Consider the following 24,860-nt stretch of genomic DNA (forward strand, 5'->3'; position numbering starts at 1 on the left):
TCACGTAACATGTTTGCTTTAACTAAAATATCGAATATTCTTAATTAAGGCAACAAATGTCATATTTTAAAGCTTGGAATTAGATAACATCCCCATATTTTTCAATACCTTGTTTAAAATATCATATATTTCAATTTAGGAAGGAGATAGAATCAAATCAAACTTTAATAATATCATATATTTCAATTTAGGAAGGACATAGAATCAAATCAAACTTTAACCATAGAAGATAAATTACATTTATTCTCTATGATTATCCTAACAAACTTAAGAGATTCCATCCTAATTATTAGCCAATCATAATTTTAAATCAATTATCTTAACTAATAAATCATGGAATAATCATATTACCTAGTCAATTAACTAATTTTTGAACAAGCTAAATTATCTCCTATAAAACTTATTTTTAAAAATCATCCAAGATAATTTTTTTGTTTTAATTTTAAAAATCGAAAATCCAAGGGGTTGCTTTGCGCCACCTGCAGCGGTTGGTTGAAGCCAACTATGATGGCTGTTGGCGCCTCTTGACCTGCTACATTGGTGTTAGTTATGCAACCCTTTCCCAAAGTTGTTACTTTTCTCTAGCCTAGTCACATCGTCCCCACCACCCACCTAAACCAGCAACCTTTGTGACATTGTTAGCCATTGATATGCGCCATTCAGTTGTGGTTGCTCCCTTAAAGAATGAAATCATTTTAAGTTAATTTGATTTACAACGATCATTGTAAAATTAAATTCACTGCAAGTTCAATCAAACACAACAATTATGCCTAGTTCATAGGTTAAGATAAGTTTTCCCAATTCAATTTCAATCTAGGGTTCTCATAAATTCAATCAAAATTCATACAAAACAACTTTTCATGCATTCATCTAATTAATCATACAAAAAGATAAAAAGATAATGTGTCAAATTAATCCAATTAAACTCATGAAACAAATTAAATAACCAATGGAATTTTTGATATTTAAAGGGCAATTTACGGCTAATATTATGTGTAATTTAGAAATCAAATCATCATTTAATTGATTCCAAAATATTAAATTTCCATTTAATCATGCTAAGCCGTTAAATCTTTAAAGAGTCTTCTGTTCCTTTTCCTCCAAAGCTCTAGTCGATTTCTTTATTTTTATTTCTTTCCTTTTGTTTTACCGCCCCTAGATCCATTTCATTTAAAAAAAAAAAAATTATCAAACTCAAGCCGTATGCCCTCAAAGGCTCAATTGCTCAAAGACATGAACCAAATAATCTCTTAGACATCTTTAATACGATTAAATGATTAATTAGACCAACCTAATATTAATCACATTCATTCATTAATCAATTAATTCACAACTCAATCAAACCGCCCCAATTCTCATAATCTTACTCGCCATTAACCTTCTCAAAAGCAACGCTTAATTACCCCGCCAATCCGCCATAATTACCACTCCGTCATTACAATTACAAAAAAAAAAATTTTAAAAAAAAAAATCTACCAGTAAATTTTCCCTTTATTGTTTTCCCTTTGAAAAATAACATTAAATTCCATCAAATTTGAACACACACAAAAAAAAAAAAAAACCGACTTTTCTTTTCTTTTCATCTTCCCTTTTATTCAATATTTTCTGCTGATCTAAAAAATCAATTCAATTCAACTCCAATTGACTTTCTCTCTCCTCTTTCTTCCACTTTCTCTCTCTTTCATGCAAAAATCTTCCGCCATGGATGTACAAGTCAAGCAAGAATACGAAGTTCTCTTCCAACGAATGCGAGACAGAGCCGTCATTGCTGCTACTCCTTCCTCGGCGCCTGCTCCCGTCATTGATCTCAGCGACGACGATGACGCCGGTGATTTTGGTGCCGAGAAAAGAGCTTTGAGCTCCTCTAATGGCGGTTTTCCGGCGAAGAAGCAGAAGGTTGGTGATGGTTCTCTTCCGCCGGGGTTTCTCGATCCCATTCCGCCGTTGCCGGAGTCTTCTTTGCTACTTCCGCCGCCGTTAGCGGCGGTTCCGGTGATTTCGCAGGGGAATAAGCAGTTTTGGAAGGCGGGTGATTATGAGGGTGCTCCTTGTGCTAAGTGGGATAATAATACAGGTTTTTTTTTTTTTCCTTCTGGGTTTGATTTAGTTTTTGTGTTTTTTTTTTTTTCAGCTGGTTTGTTTTTAGGTTTTTTGTTTCTTGGTGTTGTGTGATTTTTGTTGAAATTTAAGTAAATGTGTGTGAAATTCGTTGCTTGAAGATTTAGAATGTTTTTAATTGAAAGTTGATCCTTGTATTGTAATGGGTTTTTGATGGAAGTAATTGGGTTTATGGGAAGTTGAGTTAGTTGGTATTTTGATTTCAAGTAACTGGGTTTTTGTTTTTAATGGCGCAAGAATAATTTTTGTAGTGGTTTAATGAGGATTTGGATGGTAAATTGTGATTTTTGTAGTGATATATTGTAGATTGATTGTTTAGTCTGTGAGATTTTTTCATGAAGTGTGGAGGGTTTCGTTGCAAATTGAGTTTCTCTTATGAACTGGGGAGTGTTTTCGTGGCGAAAGGAGAGAGATAATAATCATAATATGGTTTTGTGATTTATTAATACTAGTTTGGAAGATTGAAAACTTGGAAATAAGTGATTCTTTTTGGGCACTGAATGCTTGTTGAATCATACATCTAATTATGGACAATTTAGTTATGGTTATTTTTCGTGGGGTTAATAGAGAGGTCTTGCTTTGATCATGAATTCTGGTAATTCATCTGAAGATTAAAGGATTATTTTTCTCTAGAGGGGAATTTTATTATTATTATTATTATTATTTTTTAATATTAAGATGGTTCGTACACCCAATGTGGTTATGTGTGCCTTCTGATGTTTCATAATGGTGTTGGGTTGGTTTCTAAGAAAAGCAGATTGCTGCTTAAAATTTGAATTTGTATACAGAAGGAAGTTCTAATTGGTTATAGCCTCTATACTCAATAGCCATATGCTCAACAAAAGCTCAAGTTCCTCCTATGTTAATTGACAGAACAAAGAACCCTTAATGGAGAGCATATTTTATGGATTATAGAGGACATACATTGATGGAGTAAGGGGACAAAACCAATGCCCTTCACATTAATGGAGAACATTTATGGATTATTGAGTTACCTGATTGTTCCATTAGACAACTAAATTGTCATGATAGACCTTTACATTTGTAATTTGAACTTTATGCTCTTTTTCTTTCAATTCAGTGCTTTCTGTGATCACTTTTGTCTGGTTTTACAAGTAATTAAAACCTTCTCTGTAATTTAACTGCTAATCAATCATTAGCAGGATACGTGTTTTAATTACTTTTAATCATTTTGCAGGTGGAATGGATCATGTTAGGGTTCACCCCAAGTTTCTGCATTCTAATGCCACAAGTCATAAGTGGGCTCTTGGAGGTAAGAACATTCTATATGTTTTATCTGTGGAAGTCCTCTTTGCATAATCTCTAAATGTTTGTATTATTAATTTTCTCAATCCTCTCTTCTTTTGTTTATTTAATGAGATTATCGCATTCACTTTTCTGTGTAGCTTTTGCGGAGCTGTTGGACAATTCATTGGATGAGGTACTTGGCCTCTTTGTGTATGATTAACTATTGAATACATGTCCTATTTAGAGTGTCTACTTTGTCTGCAATGACTAAGGTTCTGATTTTTTTTACTGTTAGGTCTGCAATGGAGCAACATTTGTCAACGTAGATATGCTTATAAACAAGAAAGATGGGAATCAAATGTTGCTGATTGAAGGTACTGATTGAACTATTGAAGTGGTAGCATGCCTCTTTGATGCAGTATTGTTATAGGCATTCATGCACTTTCATTTCTATTCATTATTCACTTCATTTTCTAACTTCGAATCTATTTGGCCATCATATGCCTCTTACAATGATTAATGAAATCTAATTGGAACTTCTGGGTATAAAATTATCACGACCTCATCTTTTTATGATGATTGATGGCTTTTAGTTGATATACTGCATTATTATGATGTGCTTTCAACATTATAATCAATGTGGCTGTTAAATGCTGAATTGCTATGGACTTAACTATCTCAAATTTCTTCTGAGTTTGTTGGTAACCTTTCATATAGATAATGGTGGTGGGATGGATCCTGATAAAATGCGTCAATGTATGTCCTTGGGGTACTCTGCAAAGAGCAAATTGGCGAATACAATTGGGCAATGTAAGTGAACTTTGCTGTATATATGTTTGTTTTCAGTAAGTGTCTGGCTTTCCTGTTGTGTTAGACTGTTGACATGTTCTTATCTGTTATCTTTCAAGATGGCAATGGTTTCAAGACAAGTACTATGAGGCTTGGAGCTGATGTTATTGTCTTCTCACGCAGCTGTGGAAAAGATGGTAAAAGGTTTGTTTGAAAATTGCAATTTTTTCTCGTAGTGATTTCTGTTTTTCTGTGTCACAGTTTGGATTCCCTTATAGATTTTCTACAGAATTTCATCTACCAGGACATATGTTGAGCCACTAAGTTACTAAGATTGACTTTATCAATTAAGATATGCTTAAGTCTCAATACTTAGGTTTGACAAGTTAATCCTAGATAAGCATTTTATTGCTTTGTCTCTAATTTTAATGCAGAAATTATGTTTCATTATGTACACATGGGGATGCTTGTCCTACACAAATATGTCTATTGATTTTCATATAATTTTCATACTAATTATGCTTCATATGGAACTTGTAGTTGTCTTTCAATTTCATCACTTTTAGACAATCCACTTGTGAACAACTTGTAAAAATGATGAAAGCTGTTTTCAAGTGCAAGGTGAAGAGTGACGGCTTTAGAAATGCCTATCTATTTAGGTCTTTCTCATGAGCATTTGATTGAGATATACTATTTTTTTGTTGCAACTGTTCTGTATCTCATTTATGATAGCATAATATATCAACCAAGCATTTCCTGTGTACCCTATGTGCATAGATTTGGTTTAGGTTTTAATGATGAATCTCACAACAACCTCCCTTAATTCTGCAAATTGGAAAAACTAATTAAATTACTTATCTGATCCGGAAACCCCATGTGCACATTTTGGTGTAGGTTTTAATGATGAATCTCACAACAACATCCCTTATTTCTGCAATTGGAAAAACTAAGTAAATTCAATCATCTGATCTGGAATTAAAGTTCCTGATTCTTACACTTGTTTTATTGTAAAAAATATAGTTTTAGAGAGATGACTGATGGACTAATATGATGAATGAATGGGAAAACATAGAAATTTGATTCAAGAGGGTATGAAACTATCCAGTAAGCAGAATTCTTGAGTTTCTTGTTTTTGGGAAACTCAGTCTGATTCTTGTACTAAATGATAAACCTTGTATTCTGCACACACCCAAGTCTAGTGCAAACTGAGGAGATTAGAATGGTGTTGAAATTCGATTTTTTTTCATTTTATTTTATTTTTATTATTTATTTATTTATTATTAATTTTTTGACGAATTGTGTGCTCGAATTATGTCTTGATTTCCTACATATTCCTGAAGATTTTGACATTGCCTCTTCTGACCAACTAGACTGGACAATAAGGATCATGTTGCGATTTAACCAATTGCTACAATAGGGGCAGAAAGGCTTTTCTTGTTGGTCATTGTCTTTTACATTTTACATTCTCTTTCCTTGTTTGAGCGTGTAAGTATTTATAGTTTCCATCATCTGTATGTCAAATATCTAATAATTTCTATTTTATGTTCTTGTACATTTCAGCATCACACAAAGCATTGGGTTGCTGTCGTACACATTTTTGAGAAGCACAGGAAAGGAAGACATCGTAGTTCCCATTGTAATGTTGACATACTCTTTCATGTTTTGTTATGTCTAGCATATATATGTTGCTCTTTACTTTAAACATGAAGAATAATATAAGGAAACCACTTCTAAATCTATTGCCTCTATCTCCATTCCCCTTAAGAATGCATTTAATCAATAAATGGGTTTTGGTTTATGGTATAATTGTATATTCTTTGGGGGGCCATTTGACCCAACATATAATCAAATAATCAAAGTATCAGTTGCTTTGGTTTCAATAACTTGTTTTGTAATTCTGAGACCTGCTCATGTAGTTGTTGTGGTTCACTGTTCCCTTGCTAGTTCTGAATAACTTGAAATATGCCGTTGACTTTAAACCAGAGTTGATGCTATATATTATCAATATATAGTTTCTGTTTGTGTGTTTTCTGATAATATATCTTTTGCACTTTTCTAATCCTGTCTACTTTGCTGTTGGATTCAAAGCTTGACTATGAAATGAGAGAGAGGGAATGGCAGAAGATGATGCGGTCCTCTGCTGATGATTGGACAAGAAATGTTGATACAATGATAAACTGGTCACCGTATTCAAGTGAAACTGAACTCCTCCAACAGGTAATTATTCACTTTTTAGCTGTTGCAAGGTGAATAGTTGGTGGCCTTCTTGTATTCTGAATTTTGGCTTTGCTTTTTGAGCTCTCATTCTTCTTGTAAATGGAATTGAGGGTACAGACTACAGAGCCACAGAGCAGTTTATATCCTCATAGACTCATAATAAAGCATGATATATTTCAAGTATAAAGCTGTAGGTTAATATCTTGTGTTTTCTATCATTTTTATTTCAGACTAACTTTAATCCCTAGTTGTCCGTTAAAATTTTCTAGTTTACCTTAATTCTTAAGGTTCCATGGTTTTTGTGTGTTAGAATTTTTAGTTTTACATCCTAAACAGCCACTTTTTAAAAAATGGCCTTGCACTGCTGCAGTTTAATTTAATGAAAGACCATGGTACACGTATAATCATATACAACCTCTGGGAGGATGATCAAGGACTACTGGAACTTGACTTCAACTCTGATCCACATGTAAGTTTGTCATTTATTGAACTCTTTATTTCCCTTGTATTTTGTGCTATTATCTTTCTTTTTCCTACTTGTAAACAATATTGACGATGGGAAATGACAGGATATTCAAATTAGGGGTGTCAACAGAGATGAGAAGAGCGTAGAAATGGCAAAGGAATACCCAAATTCTAAACATTTTTTGACTTACAGGCACTCATTAAGGGTAATTGTTACTGCTTTTGATATTTCCTTGTGTAATGCTAAAAATTTCAATTACTTGGCAAATCAATGCGAGTTGCTTCATATGATTTCCAACTTTTTGGATGAATATCTCAGTGACTACTGTAGACTAGGAAGCACGGAGTTTTGAATATGTTTGTATCGTTTCGAGTGAAAGCCTGGACATGGAAGTTAATTGTTAGGTAGTTGAAGTGATGATAGATAAAAAATTATTCGTTTTCTCTGTTACTGCTAATAGTTTTGTTTTTTATGTTCCTCCTCCCACAAGAGACATAAATTTTTGAATGAATGCTTTTGATATGGCGGCTTTTCAATTATTCCGAGAGGGGGGGGGGGGGGGGGGGGGAGGTGCTTCTTGTCTTCAGCTCTTTTTATGAATACATAGATCAACTCTGTGTACATGGTTCTCTAGATTTTCGCTGTTGCTTTCCCTTCTATTTGATTAATTTTGCAAATTGTGGAGGTCTGACTGTCTGTGGGGTGAGGACATTAGTATTGTTTTAGCAGTGTCCCTTTCTAACTATACTCCTGCTTTTCAACCTTCAGAGTTATGCATCAATTCTATATCTCAGACTTCCACCAAGATACCGCATGATTATCCGAGGAAAAGATGTTGAGCACCACAACGTAGTGAACGACATGATGATGAGCCAGGAGGTTACGTACCGTCCCCAGCCTGGTGCTGATGGTGTTCCTAGGAATGCAGATGTAATTATTCACTATCTAATGTTCATTTTTAATTACATTTATTGCTATTTTGCTCACCGCCTCTTGTGTGTCTAATTGTAGATGGTTGCTATTGTCACTATTGGATTTGTGAAAGACGCAACAGCTCATATTGATGTTCAAGGATTTAATGTTTATCATAAGAATCGTCTAATAAAGGTTAGTTACATACTTATGTCTTTTAGTGTTACCTACTAGTGTTTTCTTATGTATGGTATTCATTCTAACCATGGAGACATTATTCGTAACATCTCCCCTCAATTTTGTCGCTTGATACCTCACTTTCATGATTCTGATTTTCACATGTTATGTGGATACTATCATTCCTCGTAGTTTGATTTCCTACATAAACACTTTGCATCTGATATGATCTTTCTCTTTGATACTTTTGCTGCATTAGCCTTTCTGGAGGGTCTGGAGTGCTGCTGGAAGTGATGGCCGAGGTGTCATAGGTGCTGCTTTTTTGCTTTCATTACTCCTTTATGTTGAATCTAGTTCAGCATTCTCAGCCAAAATATGTATTACAGGTGTGCTAGAAGCAAACTTTGTTGAGCCAGCTCATGATAAGCAGGGATTTGAGCGCACTACAGTTCTTGCCAGACTGGAAAATAAACTGGTGCAAATGCAGAAAAACTATTGGTTCGTTATCTCACCCAACTCTTATTTCTGCTTTATTATATTCTTCACAAGATCTAAACGTTGTTATTTTTCTTTGTTTAGGCGCACTTACTGTCATAAGATTGGCTATGCACCTAGAATCAACAAGAAACAAATAGAAGCTGGAGAAAGAGGTATATAATTATCATTAATGACTGAATGAAAGTTAACTTGTGATTATAAGTGGGTTGCTATTTTTCTGTTACTTCTTCACTAGAGTAAAAAAAATTACAATTTTTAAGTGATCAATCATTTCCAAACTTATTTTGTTAATTGGTGTACCAATGTATGCAAAAGAATTATCTCTGGTGAGGAGGGGCTCTTAATGTCTCCTTTTTTTTACTATCTAAAAAAAAACCATTATAAATAATAAGATATCAATATGTAATAGACTAACTTTGAGGGGTAGTATAGGTATTCTAGTTTTATTAGTTTATTAGGGCTGATAGTCCTTAGTATAAATAGGGAGGTAAGGGAAGGAAATCGAGAGGCGGAAATTTGGTATGAACCTTTTGGAGAGTTATGGCCTAAAGCCATTTTGGAGAGTTGTGAGCTAAACTCACTAACGAAGATTCATAGCCTTAAGCTATTAAATTATTGTTTGTAACCCTTTCACTATTATCAATCAATTTAAAGCTTTCACCTTTATTAATTTGCTATTTACAATCCGAAATCAGTTTTGTTACACTGACTTTGCTGGGTGACCGAACTCAGTTCGTTGCACTTGGTACAAGGTGGAACTTTAGGGGGCCGGTATTGTAATAGACTAACTTTGAGGGGTAGTATAGGTATTCTAGTTTTATTAGTTTATTAGGGTACGTAGTCCTTAGTATAAATAGGGAGGTAAGGGAAGGAAATCGAGAAGCAGAAAATTGTAAGAACTTTTTGAAGAGTTATGGCCTAAAGCCATTGTTAACCCTACGCAAGCCTTTGACCTATCAATCAAACAATTTAACCTTTTTTTCAATCTTAGTTCGTACCACGAAGTCCGTTGCACAATATGGATCCAAAGCTGACAATATTAGATTTCCTGTTTTAATTTTTCAAATTACTCCCTCCGTTTCGCATTAGTTGCAACACTAGGCTTGGCTTATAGTTTAAGGAAATTATAGGCTAGGCTTATAGGCTGATAATATAAAGTATTGTTAGTAAAAGATAGAAATAATAATAAAAAAAAGTAGTGTGGGTGGGGTTGGTAGGAAAGAGAATTAATAAAATATTTGTAAAAGTGGGGTTAGTGGGAGAGTGAAATTATAAAATAATGGTGGGTCATTTCCAAATATAGTAGTGTTGCAACTAATATGAAACGGCCTAAAATAGAAAGTGTTGCAACTAATGCGAAACGGAGGGAGTACATTATATACTAAACCATTTGTAATGGAATTAATTTAGGTATAACCTATATTTAAAATCTAAATTATTTAATTCAATGAATTCAGTAGGGAGATAATGTAGCAAACATTTATGTACTATTTTGCCCCCCCCCCCCCCCAAAAAAAAAAAAAAAAAAAATTGAAATAATATGAGCTGGAATTTTTATCTTAGGAAAAGGAGTTTGAGTTTTAATATATGTTTTTCATATTCTGAACCGCCAATGGCAGACTCTTCTCCTGATTACACTCCATCGTCATCACGTGCTAAAAGCAAAGGGAGAGGCGTGGATTATGATAAGCTATATTCCCCTCGTACATCTGACAAGCATGGAGGGAATACAGTGGGAAAATATAACAAATATGGAAATGGTCATACATCTGACAAGACTGGAGAGAAAACAGCGACAAAACATATATCAGTGAATGAGAAATATGGAAATGGGCAATCATCTGATAAAAATGGAGAGAAAACTTCGGGAAAACATGTATCAGTGAATGAGAATTATGGTAATGGCCGCACTGCCAGAGATAGAGAAAGTTCTGAAGAGCCATCATCACCGTCTTTGGAAGATACTTCTGAAAATTATGAGCTACCTAGGGTTTTAAGGAAGAGAGTTAATGAAACTAGTCATTCAACATTGAAGACTCCTGAAACTAGTCCTTCGACATTGAAGACTCCTGAAACTAGTCCTTCAACATTGAAGACTCCTGATAAAGACCAGTTGGACAAAGACCAGACAGGAAAAGCTTTTCCTTCCAGAACAACGAGCTGTGCAGTACAACAGGTATTTTTACATTTCTGTCAGTATATAATCGATTTGTGCACAGTTCTCTTAGATGCATGCTCACTTAGGAAGAAATAGTTATTGCATGAGCAGATGATTTTTCATGTCAAAAGTAGGCTGTAGCTGTGAAGTCATATATGAAAATGGATCAAAGACAGTGTAGCGTGAAAATTTTATCTATCGAGTTTTCTCTTTTTTGAAATGTTTCTGTTTTACCTAAATGAGGGCGAAAATGGTCTGTCCATGTGCGGTTTGAAAAGGCAAGGTCTTCCCTAGATATCTTCTATCTGGAGTTGGAGCTCTGACTGAAGAATTCTTGAATTCTAAAATTGAGGCATGTCTGAATTGAGTGCTGTTTTACTCAAATATTTGAAAGTGTAATCAAATTTGAAGTATTTACAATGCAAATGTTGCGTTGATGAAATTCATGGGCTAGGTTGGTAAAATTAAGGTGGTCACATTAGAGTGAGGTTTGGGTTTCCTTGTTGTCATCATGCCTGCTAGATATCTGAAAGCTAAATTTAATTCAGAGGGTTTCCTTGTTTGGCGTCACAGGTTGAGTTTCTAATGAGTTTCCATCTTTCTTTTTAAATTACTTTTGACAGGAAAAAAGTGCTAATGGTGCTATGGATACCACATCTTCCTCTGATTTGCAAGTTTTGGTTCGGTCAGAAGAGGAGAAAGAAAGATTGCAAGCTTTGGATATGCTGAAGGAGGAGAATCGTATATTGAAAGAGAAGTTGCAAGTTCTGGATGAGTTGAAAGAGGAGAATCGTGTATTGAAAGGAAGGTAGGAAAGTTGGACTGAGCTTGATTCTGATTCCAGACCATCTGTGCTCACTAATTTTTGCATCAAGCTGTAATGTTGGTGATGAAGCAAGTGAAGAAGAGTTTGAGTCTAAAGTTGAGACATGCAATAGGATAGAGGATCTTTACTGATATACTATGACATGTGGCATAATGGCATTCAGATACATTTTTTTATGCTTACATTTTTGTGTTTTTTTATTAGGTTGGAGGAAAACAATGGGGAGAAGCTGAATGCTTTGCAACGTGACTTGCAATTTGAAAGAGGCAAATGCAAATCACTTGAGACAAAGGTACAATCTGTTATACCAACTAGTCACTGCGAACAAATTTCCCAACTCTAGCTGTTCGAATTCGATTTATCTATTCTTATTTTCTAAATTGTTTCTTGCAACTCATTGACTCCTTACTGTGTCAACCTCCTTTTCTGAATTCTCCTTTCTGTACTTTGATCTTGAATGCTTTGCTCCCACTCTATTTTACTGTGGTAGGAATCAGATGGTTGTAGCCTTGCATGAATCTATGCTTTGCCCCACTTTTGTTCTTGTGACACATGCTAGGTTTCTTCCTAATTGGTAACATGATTATAGTAACAAATCTCAAACCATGCAATAAAAATAACAGTTCCTCTTGTATGGCTCCCTTTTGTGAATGGACACGATGGTTATTTTATTAGATGCGTTGTCTTGTTTGTAACTGTAGAACGTCTTTTTTAAAAATAATTTTTCCCTTAATTTTGAAAACTATGACTAACAGCTCCATGAAGCGGAATGTAAAATTGAGGAGCTCAACAAGGAGCAGGAGAGTCTAATTGACATTTTCTCAGAGGAGAGAGACAGACGAGATGTTGAGGAGGAAAATCTGAGAAAAAGACTAAGGGTTTGTTCTTTCACTAATAGATTTATGTCATTGCTTTTTTTACAGCATAAAAATAACGGTGTATTATCTGGTGGTGTGAGTCTGTTCATTTTATCCTTTTGCCAAGCAGGATGCATCCAACACAATTGAAGAGTTGCGCGGGAGAGTGATGCAACTTGACAACCTGAATTCGTCTAATGGAAGGCGTTAGTGTATAGGCTGCAATCACGCAATAGCGTGAGGGAGCTGTAGATATGTCCTTGTTGCAACCTTTATTCAGCAATGGCAGTGTACATGGTGGGACTTAGAAGATATGTGTATCACTAATCATCTGGCATGTAAATTTTAGTAGTATATCAGCGTCATTCTTTGTTGTTCTTGCTTACAAACTTGTTCAAGTGTGGTATTAGGTGGGCAAGTGCCTGAGTTGGGAGGTTTTGTAGGCTTGTATTATACGAGTCCTTTTTTTCTATTTGGCAGTGTGAAAGGAAGTACTGGGCAGCGACAGCTCTTCTCTAGCACAGCTGCATGCCTTGGGCATCAGCAAAACTGATAATTCAGTGAAACCACGATCATCGTTATCTGTAGTTATAACACCCAGAAGATAGTCTCTACACCATCTACCAGTTACTGTCTGCTTCTTTTCAAACTCTGGACTGGAATCCTAAGTTTTGGATTTTCAACTGAACCAAAGAAACCAAGGATCCGAATCTGTGGAGATAGCTGAGGCCATTCACTTAAATGGTGACTTTGTATTGCATCGATCCTTTAGGATTGAATAGCGCACTAATCCTTTGCTCATAGAAAGGTGAATAATTGTACTGAATGTATGGAAGAACTGTAATTGGATAAATTCCAATAATGTTAGTCTTGATGAATGACAGAAATTTTCAGGAAGAACGTGTTACTGTGTTAGGAATAACTTGATGATTGACATTGTTATGCACGTAGATGGGCAATAAGAATATCTTCAGAGTCCTTTGATTTTTTATTTTACAGATCCTTTTGCCATAGACATAATTAACCTAGTCGAAGTTAAGAGGTAAACTTGAAATCGCAAGCAAGGGTTGAGAATTTGAGATGTTGGTTGATGTTCACAATAGGCTAAGTTAGTCCAATGTTTGGTGACATTGGTCTCCAAAATAGTAACATCTACCAAAGAAGCAGGGGCTAATCTAAATTACTAAAATAGAAAAATCAAGAGTTAACCATACAAACTAAAGCACTGAAGTCCATAAGAGCTAGGCTAGGATCTAGGTTTTCAGCTTTCCAGTAAAACTAGACAAGCATAGTCTAAGAAAAACAACATTAACTTAGAAAGAAAATCAAAGTAATTAGTTAAGGAAGGGCAAAAATTCTTGGGTGGACCTGGTCCACAATAAATTTATTGTGGACCTTATGGTCTCACGTGCCATCCAATTGCAAGTACAAAACACAGCCCAGCCCACTGACTTGTTTCACAAGCCATTTCTTCTGCCACAACCTACTAATTTCCTTCCCAGTTCGACGCCATTAACAACTATCCTAGAGCTCGAATTTTCATCTCTCTCCTTCTAATTCTACTCAATTCTAGGTTTTTTTTTCTGCTTAATCAATCAATTTCTTCAAATTTCATGGAGAATTCTTCTATACAATCAATTGAAATGGATCTAAATCGAAGTATACAGGACACTATAGAAAACTTCGATATTAATGTCATCAATTTCGATCTAAACGAAGCTATTGAAGATGAAGAACAAGCTATTATTGAAGCTGAGGATGAGAATGAAGTTCATGAGGAAAATCAATCTCTAATGAAAGCTCAAGGTATTATACGATATATTTATATGCAATTCATATTAGAATTTGATAATGTGAATTAAGCGATTATGCAATTGTTTGATTTGAAAATTAAATTAGGCATTTAGGTGTTAATTTGATAATTTGAATTAGGCGATTATATTATGCAATTGTGAATTAAGCGATTATGCGTAATTTATGTTGATTGAAAATTAAGTAATTATGCGTAATTTATGTTGATTGAATTATGCGTAATTGTGAATTAAGCGATTATGCGTAATTTATGATGATTGAAAGTTCAGCGATTAAGTGTAATTTATGTTGATTGAAAATTAAGCGATTATGCATAATTAAGCAACTTTTAAGTAACATAGTTGCCTTTAGTGATAATATAGTGATCTATTTGTAAAAATAAATACATGATACTTATATGATGCTTGTTAAAGCTTTTCTGACATGCAAAGCCACTTTTAAGTAACATAGTTGCCTTTAGTGATAGTATAGTGATTTATTTTTTAAAATAACAGGTGCAAGTAATAACGATGAGATTAGTGGTTGGTTAGTAGGAGAAACTCGAGCAACACTTGCGGAAATACATGAATTGTATTGTCAACATGCTGCTGCAGTTGGTTTAGTGTTAGAAAAGCAAAACAAACAACCAAAATTGGAACTAAAGATATCATCACCAAAAAGTTCTTTGTATGTTCTGCAGCTAGATTAAGAAATTCTGGTAAAAAGAAGGAAAAAATTGCAGAAGAACTCTTGACAGAGGAAAGTTCTTCGGTTAAAAAAAAATAAGACAAAGTAGGAGAGTTCCAATAACAAGGACAAAATGTAATGCTTTGATAATAGCAAAATTGAATGAGGAAGGGAAATTTGAGATAGTTCAGCATGTGTTGGTGCACAATCATCCACTCACTAGACCACAATGGAACCATTTCCACCGTTCAGAGCGTGCAATGACTGGAATTAAAGGGCAAGTGATTGAGGCCATGCAAGAATCTGGACTAAGACCTATGGAATCCTTTAATTACATGTCAAATGAAGCTGGTGGAGAAGATGCTATTGGTCATACAGTGAAAGACCACATGAATTATTGTTATAAACTAAAAATAAAGGCCATTGAAGGAGGAGATTCTCAAGTAGTTTGTGACAAATTACAGGAAGTTTATTCTGAGGACCCTGACTTCTTTTTCAGAGTAAGGTTGGATTCAGATGGAAGGGTTTGTAACTTGTTTTGGAGGGATTCCATGATGCTTGAAGATTACAAATTATATGGGGATGTGACTGTATTTGACACCACATATAGGACGAATCGTTACAACCTCATCTGTGCACCCTTTGTAGGAATAAACAACCACTAGAAGAACACTATGTTTGCTTGTTCTTTTATTGGTGATGAGACCACAGATTCATTTGTGTGGTTATTTGAGACCTTCAAAAAGGCAATGGGTGGTAAATGTCCTGTATCACTGTTTACAGACCAAGATGCAGCCATGGCAGCAGCAATACCAAAGGTAATTTCTAATTTTGAAGGAACTTTTTGAATACCACTACATCTAAATATGTTTGTACTAAAATTATATTTAGTTACCTCTATTTTAAATGCAGTAATCAATTTTGAAACTATAGTAACTGTATAAAAATGTGCAGGTATTTCCAAATACTAGACATAGATTATGTCTATGACACTTGATTCAAAATGTTGTAACAAGATTTGGAGTTTTGAAGAGTGATGATACATTCAAAGCTGCTTTCATGAAATGCTTGAGTGGTTGTGTTAACGAAGCTCGGTTTGAAGAATGTTGGGATTCAATGATGACAAAGTACAAACTGAAAAACAATAGTTGGTTCAAAAGGTTATACTCACTAAAGCACAAGTGGTCAACAGCTCTAAGTAAGGACTTTTTCTCCGCGGGAATCTTGTCATCACAGAGAAGTGAGAGCACAAATCATGCAGTGGGATTCAAAGCAAACAAGAAAACAAGTTTGACAGAATTCTACAACATATTTCAGAAGACAGTGAAGACTTGGAGAAGGAATGAGGATTTTTATGAGTTCAATAGCATAAAATCAATTCCTACTTCAAGCTATCCAATGTCTGCCTTACTAAAACATGCTGCTGAGGTTTATACACATACATTATTCAGGGACTTTGAAGAAGAATTCAACCTAGCCATTGGATCTCAAACTAAACTGCTATTCATTAATGGAGACAAAATGGTTTACCAAGTGTACCTTGAAGGCAGAGATGGCACAACTCAAGCAGTAACTTATGATCCAGTTAACCAAACAATTCAATGTCCATGCAAGAATTTTGAAGAGTCAGGTTGGTTATGCTTCCATAGCCTTAGAATCTTACACATGCATTCTGTTGAAAAAATCTCAGAGCAATACATATCTATCAGGTGGACTAAAGTGGCTAAGGATAAAGTTTGGGAGAGTATTGAGGCAGAGCAAAGGATGAAGGGGACATTAAACAACTTCACACCCTGGCGGCTACACATGGTGAGGAAGTATTATAGTTTAATCCTTAAGAGCCACAAGTTTGAAAAAGCAAGGAAAGTCTTAGAAGAAAGCTATGCAAAAGATTCAAGTGCAATTGATGAGATTATTTCTGCTATGAAGTCAACTGACAACCATTCTGAGAACACTACAGGTGTAGAAGAGAATTCAGAAGCAACTTTATCTAATGTGGTTCAAATACTAGACCCAACTCGTGCAAAAACTAAAGGAGGCCAATCAAATAAAAGGATTCCAGGAAGCTATGACTACATGAAAAAGGGGAAGAGGAGGAAGAATAGAGAATTTGGTGCCAAAACACCAAATATTAATAATAAGTATATGCTCTGATAGTCTGAAGACATCAAATTTTATCTTAAGAACAACATTTTTTATCATAGTAACCTGAATTGTTACATGGTTACCTTTTATTTGTAATTTCATTCTTGGAAACTTTATATCTTTTAAATACTTATATAGTGTCTTTTTTTTTATGATATAGTGTCTTTTTTTATGATATAGTGTCTTTTATGATTGACATAGTGTCCTTTGTTATCATATAGTGTCTTTTAATTTGATCTTAATTGTACTTAATGTTTTTCAAAGAAACAAGGAATAAAGCACATGAGTACTGTAATACCTTATACCCAAAGCTTTCTTCTCTAAACTTGTTTTTAATTGGTAGTTTGCTGTCCTACACAGAAGGCTCCTTTTAGTTGTTAAATGAAGGCTCCTTTTAGTTGTTAAAGCTCTTTCAATGTTTCCTGTGATCAACAGATAACAAATCAAGAAAATGAAATGCTCAAATCTTATAACTAAATACTGATTATTATGATATAGTATCTTTTATGATTAACATAGTGTAGACACCCATTTGTGTCTCCCCAAAACCAAACCCAGTGATGAATACCTTTTATGTCATTTGATTATCGAATAAAGCAAAAGTGTGAAAATTCTAGTGATGAGGATGTTTTTATTAAAATATCTCTTCTTTCTGTTTTTGAAAATATTTCTTTTCTTACCTTATTTATGAAAAACGTGCATTCCAGTTTAGTTTGGTCCATGATAAGGGTCCAATAATGGTGTAGTTGGATGGGGCTTGAAAAGACCTTTCCAACGATATATTATAAGCCCAATTCCGATGAATAATGAGGAAGTTATGGCCAAAATACTAAACTGGACCCAAACCGGATTTTACCTACGACCCAATGATCATGTGGAGGGTCCAAAGGTTTAATCCTAATCCTAAATTAATTAGGATTAATTATAAGCTTCTATAAGTTTCTAAAAGATCTTAATTATCCTTTTTGAAAAGATAAAATCAAAGAATTTGAATTAAATAAAAACTTTCCTTTTTTAAAACTTTCCTTTTTCTTAAATCCTAATTTTATTCGAATTTAAAGATGTTCAAAGACAGTCAGATTTTATTTTTGTGCCTCATAATCTTTATCCAAATTTTATATGGTTTGATAGATCTTGAAATTATCTTTCCAATGATATATTATAATATTAAATCCGATCTATAACGAAAAAGATATGAATAAGATATGAAACTCTATCCAAAACTGACACCGTCCCACTATTTTGGCCATATCTTTTTATCTACAAAAGATTTTAATCTGATTTAAATTGGTTTAGAAATTATACTTTAAGATATTTCCAACTACATATTATATGCCTTATTTGGACTTCTAGATCAAAAGATATGATAAAAACAAAATCCGCAAAAACTGCTGTCCATCGAGTTTTATTTCGATTCGAATTCGGATTTATTTCTTATTTTCGACCCTCTTTTTTCTCTATAAATAGAGGTGATATCTCCCCCTTTTCAATCACCAACTCTCATCAAGAATTTCTTGATTCTCTCTCCCTCTTTTCTAAGCCTAGCCTTTTACAAACACAATTCTTCATATATTAGCACTAGACACACCTAGCCAATAGACGTGAAAGGTTTAATTTCTGAGGGTTTGGTCCCAAATCTCTCTTTCAATTATTTAATTTAATTGTTTGTTTATTATTTTCCTTGAAGTTACTAACGTGTGTATTTTGTTATTAGAAAGAGATACGAGGCATCCAAGTAAGTACTTTAATTGTTTAATTGATATTATGATATAGAAATCATGCTTAGATTGTTATTTTGATTCCTAGTATCATGTTAGGATGTTTTATTGCTTCCTAGTATCATGTTTAGGATAAAGAATAAGTTCCTTAAATCAAGTATGATTGTTATGATGCTTCCTATATTCTTTCCTAATATTCATGTTAGTATCATGTTAGGGTTAAAGCTTTGATTTTTAATGTTTAGTGACATGCTAGGGTTTGTTATTAATCTTGTTAGTATCATGCCTGGGATCTTGCTATATTATGCTTTAACATGAATATTATTATCTTGATGATGATTATTATTATTATGTTGTTTGATATTTATTGTTATTGCTTGATCACGCCTTTTATGCATGTTTAAAGGGAATTGGTACTTGTAATCACGCTTAATAAGATAATTAATAATCTTGTTTAGGGTAATTTGATTATAATTCAAGTGATCGCCAATAATAGTTTATTTGTGCATTAATATTCAACCAACATAGATAAACAGGTTTAGGGTAATCCTATTGATTGCATGTTAGTCAGAAAGCGCACATGAATACGATCAGAATAAAGTAGAGGCCTATTATTAGGGCAGGTTCAATCTCTTTTAGGTTGGATTTGTACCTTCATCCCTGGACCCTATTTGGTTCAAGACCTTATGGAGTTAACGATCTCTTGGATCGTTAAGGGGTGTAACCTTCACCTCGTGAACGGTTTACAAGTTCCTTAAAAAACTTGTTGGCGACTCTTTTGCTCTATCTTCTTTCTCTTTAGATGCCACCGTACTTTAGTGTATGATCACAGTGGGGTTCAAGCTAAGAGGTTAATGCTTGAAATATTCCATACACATAGTAACCTTTAATTTTGAGATATATACTTCTTGGAATAGTAAACTTTTTTTATATAGAGTTCTTTATTTTAATATAGTAATCTTTATATAATACCCTTATATTGTCAGTTTATTACCATTAATTAACATAGTCCATAATTTTGACTTAGTTACCTTTATATTTAGAATAGTAACCTTATTAATAAAATAGTGACTTTATTTTAACATATAGTGACCTATGATAATTACCATTAATTTAAAACATAGTCCTTAATTTTGACACTATAAAATATTGAAAATGAAGTGACCTTTTTTTACCAAACAAAGACCTTATAAATAATATAGTGACTTTATTTTAACATATAGTGACATATGATAATTACCATTAATTTAAAACATAGTCCTTAATTGTGACACTATAAATTATAATGAAAACGAAGTGACCTTTTTTCACCGAACAAAGACCTTATAAATAATATAGTGACTTTATTTTAACATATAGTGACATAAGATAACAGAGATCTTTAATAATTGAATTAAACAAACAATATACCATTTTCATAAAATATTGGCAAAAGCTTGTTTACACAAAATGAATATTTTTCCAATCTTCATTCAATAACCTACACAAAAGTTGAATGAATACTAATTAGCTATACATTCTTCAAAGTACTTTGCTTAGTTTCAGAAAATTATGATCACAACTAAGTTTAAAAATCAGTTACACAATGTTCTGACATCTTAAGCCTTTCCTTTCTTCTTCTTGTCTACAGTCTGCTTCTTCTTATTCTTCCTCTGCTCAATCTCTTTCTTCCTTCTTTCTTCAACCTCTTTTGAAAGACGCTGCCTATCAGGTTTGAATTCAGCCACCTTAACAATTAAATTTGATCTAGCTTCATTCATATCAGATAACAATAAAGATGCAGCAATTTGAACCCGGAGAATCTTCCTATTTGAAACCTAAAAAAGTAAATAATCAATATAAGATATTGTGATATTAATTAAAAGAAATAAAACAAATAATTTAAAAGGGATAGAATCATGACTGTTTTTAAAATTTCACATTTAAACTCATCAGCTCCATTGAATAAAAGCATACTCATTATAGTATAAAAACCAGAATCTGAATTATCTTTGCTAGATCTCCAATTCAAAGTAGGAAACTCCAAAGCATAGTCAACCATAGCTCCAGATTGAGTAAGCCTTTGATAAAAGAAGGTACTGATCATATCACACTAGCAAAAAATCATATAATCAGATCACAGTCACATTAAATGATCTATTAAGAGTCATTATAACATGTAAACTACTTTAAAATTTGTCCAAATCCTAATTACTAAAACTCACTATCAAAACCTTTAGACAAGAAAATAGTGAGAATATGGAAGAGTGAGAAAGTAATACCAAGAGACTAGATAACTTTTTCAAGAAGTTACGACCATCCTCATCATAATTCAGATTATCAATAAACTGAATTTTTCCTTCAGTCAAATTCACCACAAATAAGCAATAGTGATTGCCACAAAGACAAGGTAAAAATATCTGCGACAAAGATACCATAATTAGTAATAAAAAAACACATATAGATTCCATTTTAGTAATTTCCAGCCACTATAAGGTCTAGGTTATATGTTGTATTGCGTCATTGGTGATTTTATTGCTTTCGTATTACAACAATCATCAGTTTAACAAAAATAGATTACCAAGCATGTAGATCATTAAGAAATTTTGTTCTTGTTGCTGTGAAACCTGATCTGAAGGTCATAAATATACCCTCTCTAGGTCATGCCTTGCCAAACTAAGTTTAACTATTACACCTCCAACTCTTAAGCTTATGCCATGTAGGCCCATTTCAGAGCCTTTAACCTACTCCACAAGGCCAGGATACACGGAAAATGAAAGCCCCTTCCAGCTACACTCATTTTTATATTGTTTATGCTGAACTAATACAGTGAAAAACTTACAAGATCTATCCCTAACTTGCTATATTCTCTATGGACTGAAAACTGGACTACTCAGTAAGTAGTTCTTATTATTAATGATATCACTGGTCTTTTCAGTTATAATGTAGACTTTCTAAGAGTATTTTACAATAGGCACTCTCATTTAAATAAAGGTATCTACAACATAAAAAAAGGGAACTATATTATCATAGCATCAAAAAACAGAAAGTATTACCCGCTCCACTTCTGACAAATCAAAATTATTGCAAGCTATTTTCATCCACTCCTCCAATTCTTGATATACATTATCCACTAGTTGTGAATTGTCATCACTGCCGGCAACTTCTACTATTGTAACCTTCATAACATTTAAACAAATAAAAAAATAAGTGAAAAGTAAAAACATGTATAAACATTGAAATAATTAAACAACTCACACTAATTGAAGAACCAAAGTACAATTTCCGAGGTCCATCCTTAAGAAATTTCTGATTTTCATTGAGAAGCAATGCCCAGCAATCCAAAATACTACTGCTCATGATTCCAGAAGGCTCTCCTAATGTGTAGAACTCTTGCCTTTGAATCAAATGATTTTCATGAAAACATACCAACAGTTCACTGTGTCAAAGAGTATAAAATAAGAATTAAAAAAGTGTTTCATAAATAAATAAAAAAAATAAAAGAAAATCAATGTAATCAAACAAAAGCTTACTTACTTAGGAGGCAAACAAGAATCATTGATAATGCAATAGTCAACAATCTCTAGGACTAATGGATCCAATAGCTTCATTTCCTTGTTATTTGACTTCAAAAAGTGTGAAATAACAATAAGATTTTCATCAGATTTCCAATTAAAAGAAATCGAACACCTGGACCCTCCATTTGTAATAATATTTTCAAAGCCAATCACAGGAAAAGTTCCTCTAATTTCCTCCATCCCTTCATTTGTTTTGTTGTGGTCAAATGCAGAAACTTGATCCAACACCTCGGGCATTTTTGTCACCCAAATAGCAAGTTCAAAGATCTCATCAATCACAGATTGAACTTGAGGATCCAAAAAAAAAAACTGATCATCCTGAGACACATTAATACCAAGAGCATTGTTGATCTCATTGCGGCGTGAAAGAAGAATCTGTTTTATCTTGTCATTGTAAAACAAGATATCACATTCATATCTCTTTTCATGAACAAAAATTGTTCATGAACGGGCTGCAAAGACATTAAAAAAATCATGTATAAATATTTAAATCATATCCAATAATTTAAAAAAAAAAAGAATAAAAGTCAGCTATTCCTTACATCAATAGCAGATGAATGGATCTCATGATCTGACATCGAACCTGGTGGGAGAATAAACTGTATTGTACCAGGTACATCATTACCCTCTCTGACATTATCAACATTCCCCACACTTCCCCTGTAGTACCCACAGGAGCATCCTGAAACTTCAGCTTACGACTAACAGGATACACATCACAGAGCAAAATCCCAGACCCAAAACTTTTCGACAATTTTTCCTTCTTAACTCTGTCCCTAATCAACTCATCATTCCAATGTTGAATTAAGGGTAAAGAAGTACTTAATTCAACATTCCTAAATTTCAACCTATGAAAGTAAATAATCTCCAACATCAAAATACAACCACAACAGTTTTGAATTTCTCCTTTTTGGTTACTTTTAACACCTTCACACAGTTTTTCAAGAACATATTTACACCAATTCAAATTTTTAATTTGTCCAACATCATCAAGTGCCTTAGCAATCCTAAGATCAGCAGTTCTGTTAGAAGTAGGAGCTAAAAAAAGGATACTGCATGCATAACAAAGAGTTGCTTAAACTCATCTCCACCTTGATCTAAAGTAGGTATCCTATCCTCTAACAAATTAAGTGGAATTTGGTCATTTTCATCCGCCAACCCAAAATTCAACCTCCAATTATGTTTGAAAACAAAGTAAGGATTACTTTTATTAGCAGATCGAGGTATCTCCTCAACATTATTGGGGTTCAAAGGAAGGCAAAACACATCATACACATCATACTCAGTCACCACAAACTCCTTACTATTATCAATTGAAAACATGCAGCTACCACAGTCAAAACAATCAATTAGCCACCTATACATACTAGTAGGATTCCTTTTCAACTTCAATGATAACAACCCTCCAAAGCCGATTTCATTCACATAAATTTTTTTATCATCAGTAAAGTTAGATATCAAGTCAACCAATTGCAAAGGCCTACATTTAGTTTTAAATGGCCGCAATCTGCAAAATAGAAATACTAATGCATAGTCACACAAACATGCATGTTGAATCTAATTTTTTGAGAACACTCCAAAGTAAACAAAGTTACTTACGTAGGTACATCACCACCAGCTTCAACTATTGATTTATTTGTTCTTATCCTTTGCCTCTTAACACGAACAGGAGCAGTAGCTTCGACACTAGGTTCAAGTTCATCTTCACGAGTTCTCTTTCGCCGAGACGAAGGTGAACCAGTTGCAGAGCTTCAACTATTGATTTATTTGTTCTTATCCTTTGCCTCTTAACACGAACAGGAGCAGTAGCTTCAACACTAGGTTCAGGTTCATCTTCACGAGTTCTCTTTCGCCGAGACGAAGGTGAACCAGTTGCAGGAACCTGATGCTCATGAAACTCTCTAGAAACATCTTGTTCAGCAACATTCTTTTTCTTTTTAGCTCTAGTATTCTTCAAGCCTTTGGAAACATTTGTATACAAAAGAAATCAAAATGTATATAATAGTAACCTTACTGAAACAATAGTGACCAGAAAATTTAAGACTGTGACATGTCAATGTAAAGTGCACGTTTATACAGCATATATGATACACATGGAGCACTAAAAATAGAACGAAAAATAATCAGCAAAACTGAGACATGCTCATTCAATCAAGCAACTTAGAATGGTAAAAAAAATATTTTAAAAATTGCCCTTCCCTTGTAAAAGAGAAAGCATAAACAAGATACAAGCACTCAACAAGTATTATAATTGAATAAACAGCTAGTAAAGAATCTGGTTAGTCTTATGATATATACTAGAATTGCAACTTAGAATCTGGTTAGTCTTATGATTGAATAAACAGCTAGTAAAGAATCTGGCTAGTAAAGAATCTGGTTAGACTTATGATATATACAAGCACTCATCAAGCATGATTTTTCAGTTACACATATATAACTAATTAAGCATGCACTTTGGTCTTGGATTAGTCTTATGATATATACTAGAATTGCAGCTTAGATGGCATATAGGAAACACATAGGAAACATATTGCTATCAGAGTTACATTCTAATTAACATATTGTTACTTGTTAGTACTAACAGGAACCGATTGCTAGGCAATCACAATCAAGTGACAGTTAGCTAGTTTAATGTTTATTCTTTTCTAAACTTCTAACTAGATACATTAGACAAACATATAATCTATAAAAATTAC

At 33.7% G+C, this 24,860-nt stretch overlaps 2 protein-coding genes across 2 annotated transcripts; both read left to right on the top strand.

Annotated features, from left to right (window-relative positions):
• Positions 1–1,584: 1,584 nt before the first annotated feature.
• On the top strand, positions 1,585–13,166 carry LOC145600302 (protein MICRORCHIDIA 7-like). The gene is made up of 20 exons (XM_081656221.1): positions 1,585–2,074; positions 3,317–3,391; positions 3,525–3,559; positions 3,662–3,740; positions 4,084–4,176; positions 4,275–4,359; positions 5,716–5,791; positions 6,244–6,372; positions 6,743–6,841; positions 6,942–7,043; positions 7,607–7,768; positions 7,850–7,945; positions 8,187–8,238; positions 8,314–8,425; positions 8,507–8,577; positions 10,045–10,601; positions 11,207–11,391; positions 11,614–11,701; positions 12,165–12,287; positions 12,397–13,166. Exons 1-20 carry the CDS (start codon positions 1,684–1,686, stop codon positions 12,475–12,477), a joined length of 2,691 nt encoding a protein of 896 aa, XP_081512347.1. The 5' UTR covers positions 1,585–1,683; the 3' UTR covers positions 12,478–13,166.
• A 1,838-nt stretch (positions 13,167–15,004) lies between these two features.
• Positions 15,005–16,898, top strand: LOC145575175 (protein FAR1-RELATED SEQUENCE 5-like). Its single transcript, XM_081633080.1, has 3 exons — positions 15,005–15,334; positions 15,456–15,562; positions 15,761–16,898. The coding sequence occupies exons 1-3, from the start codon at positions 15,005–15,007 to the stop codon at positions 16,896–16,898; spliced, it is 1,575 nt and encodes a 524-aa protein (XP_081489206.1).
• Positions 16,899–24,860: the final 7,962 nt, after the last annotated feature.

The sequence above is a fragment of the Chenopodium album genome, chromosome 2 (genome assembly GCF_948465745.1).
Source record: "Chenopodium album chromosome 2, dcCheAlbu1.1, whole genome shotgun sequence".
In the NCBI taxonomy this organism is placed as follows: Eukaryota; Viridiplantae; Streptophyta; class Magnoliopsida; order Caryophyllales; family Amaranthaceae; genus Chenopodium; species Chenopodium album.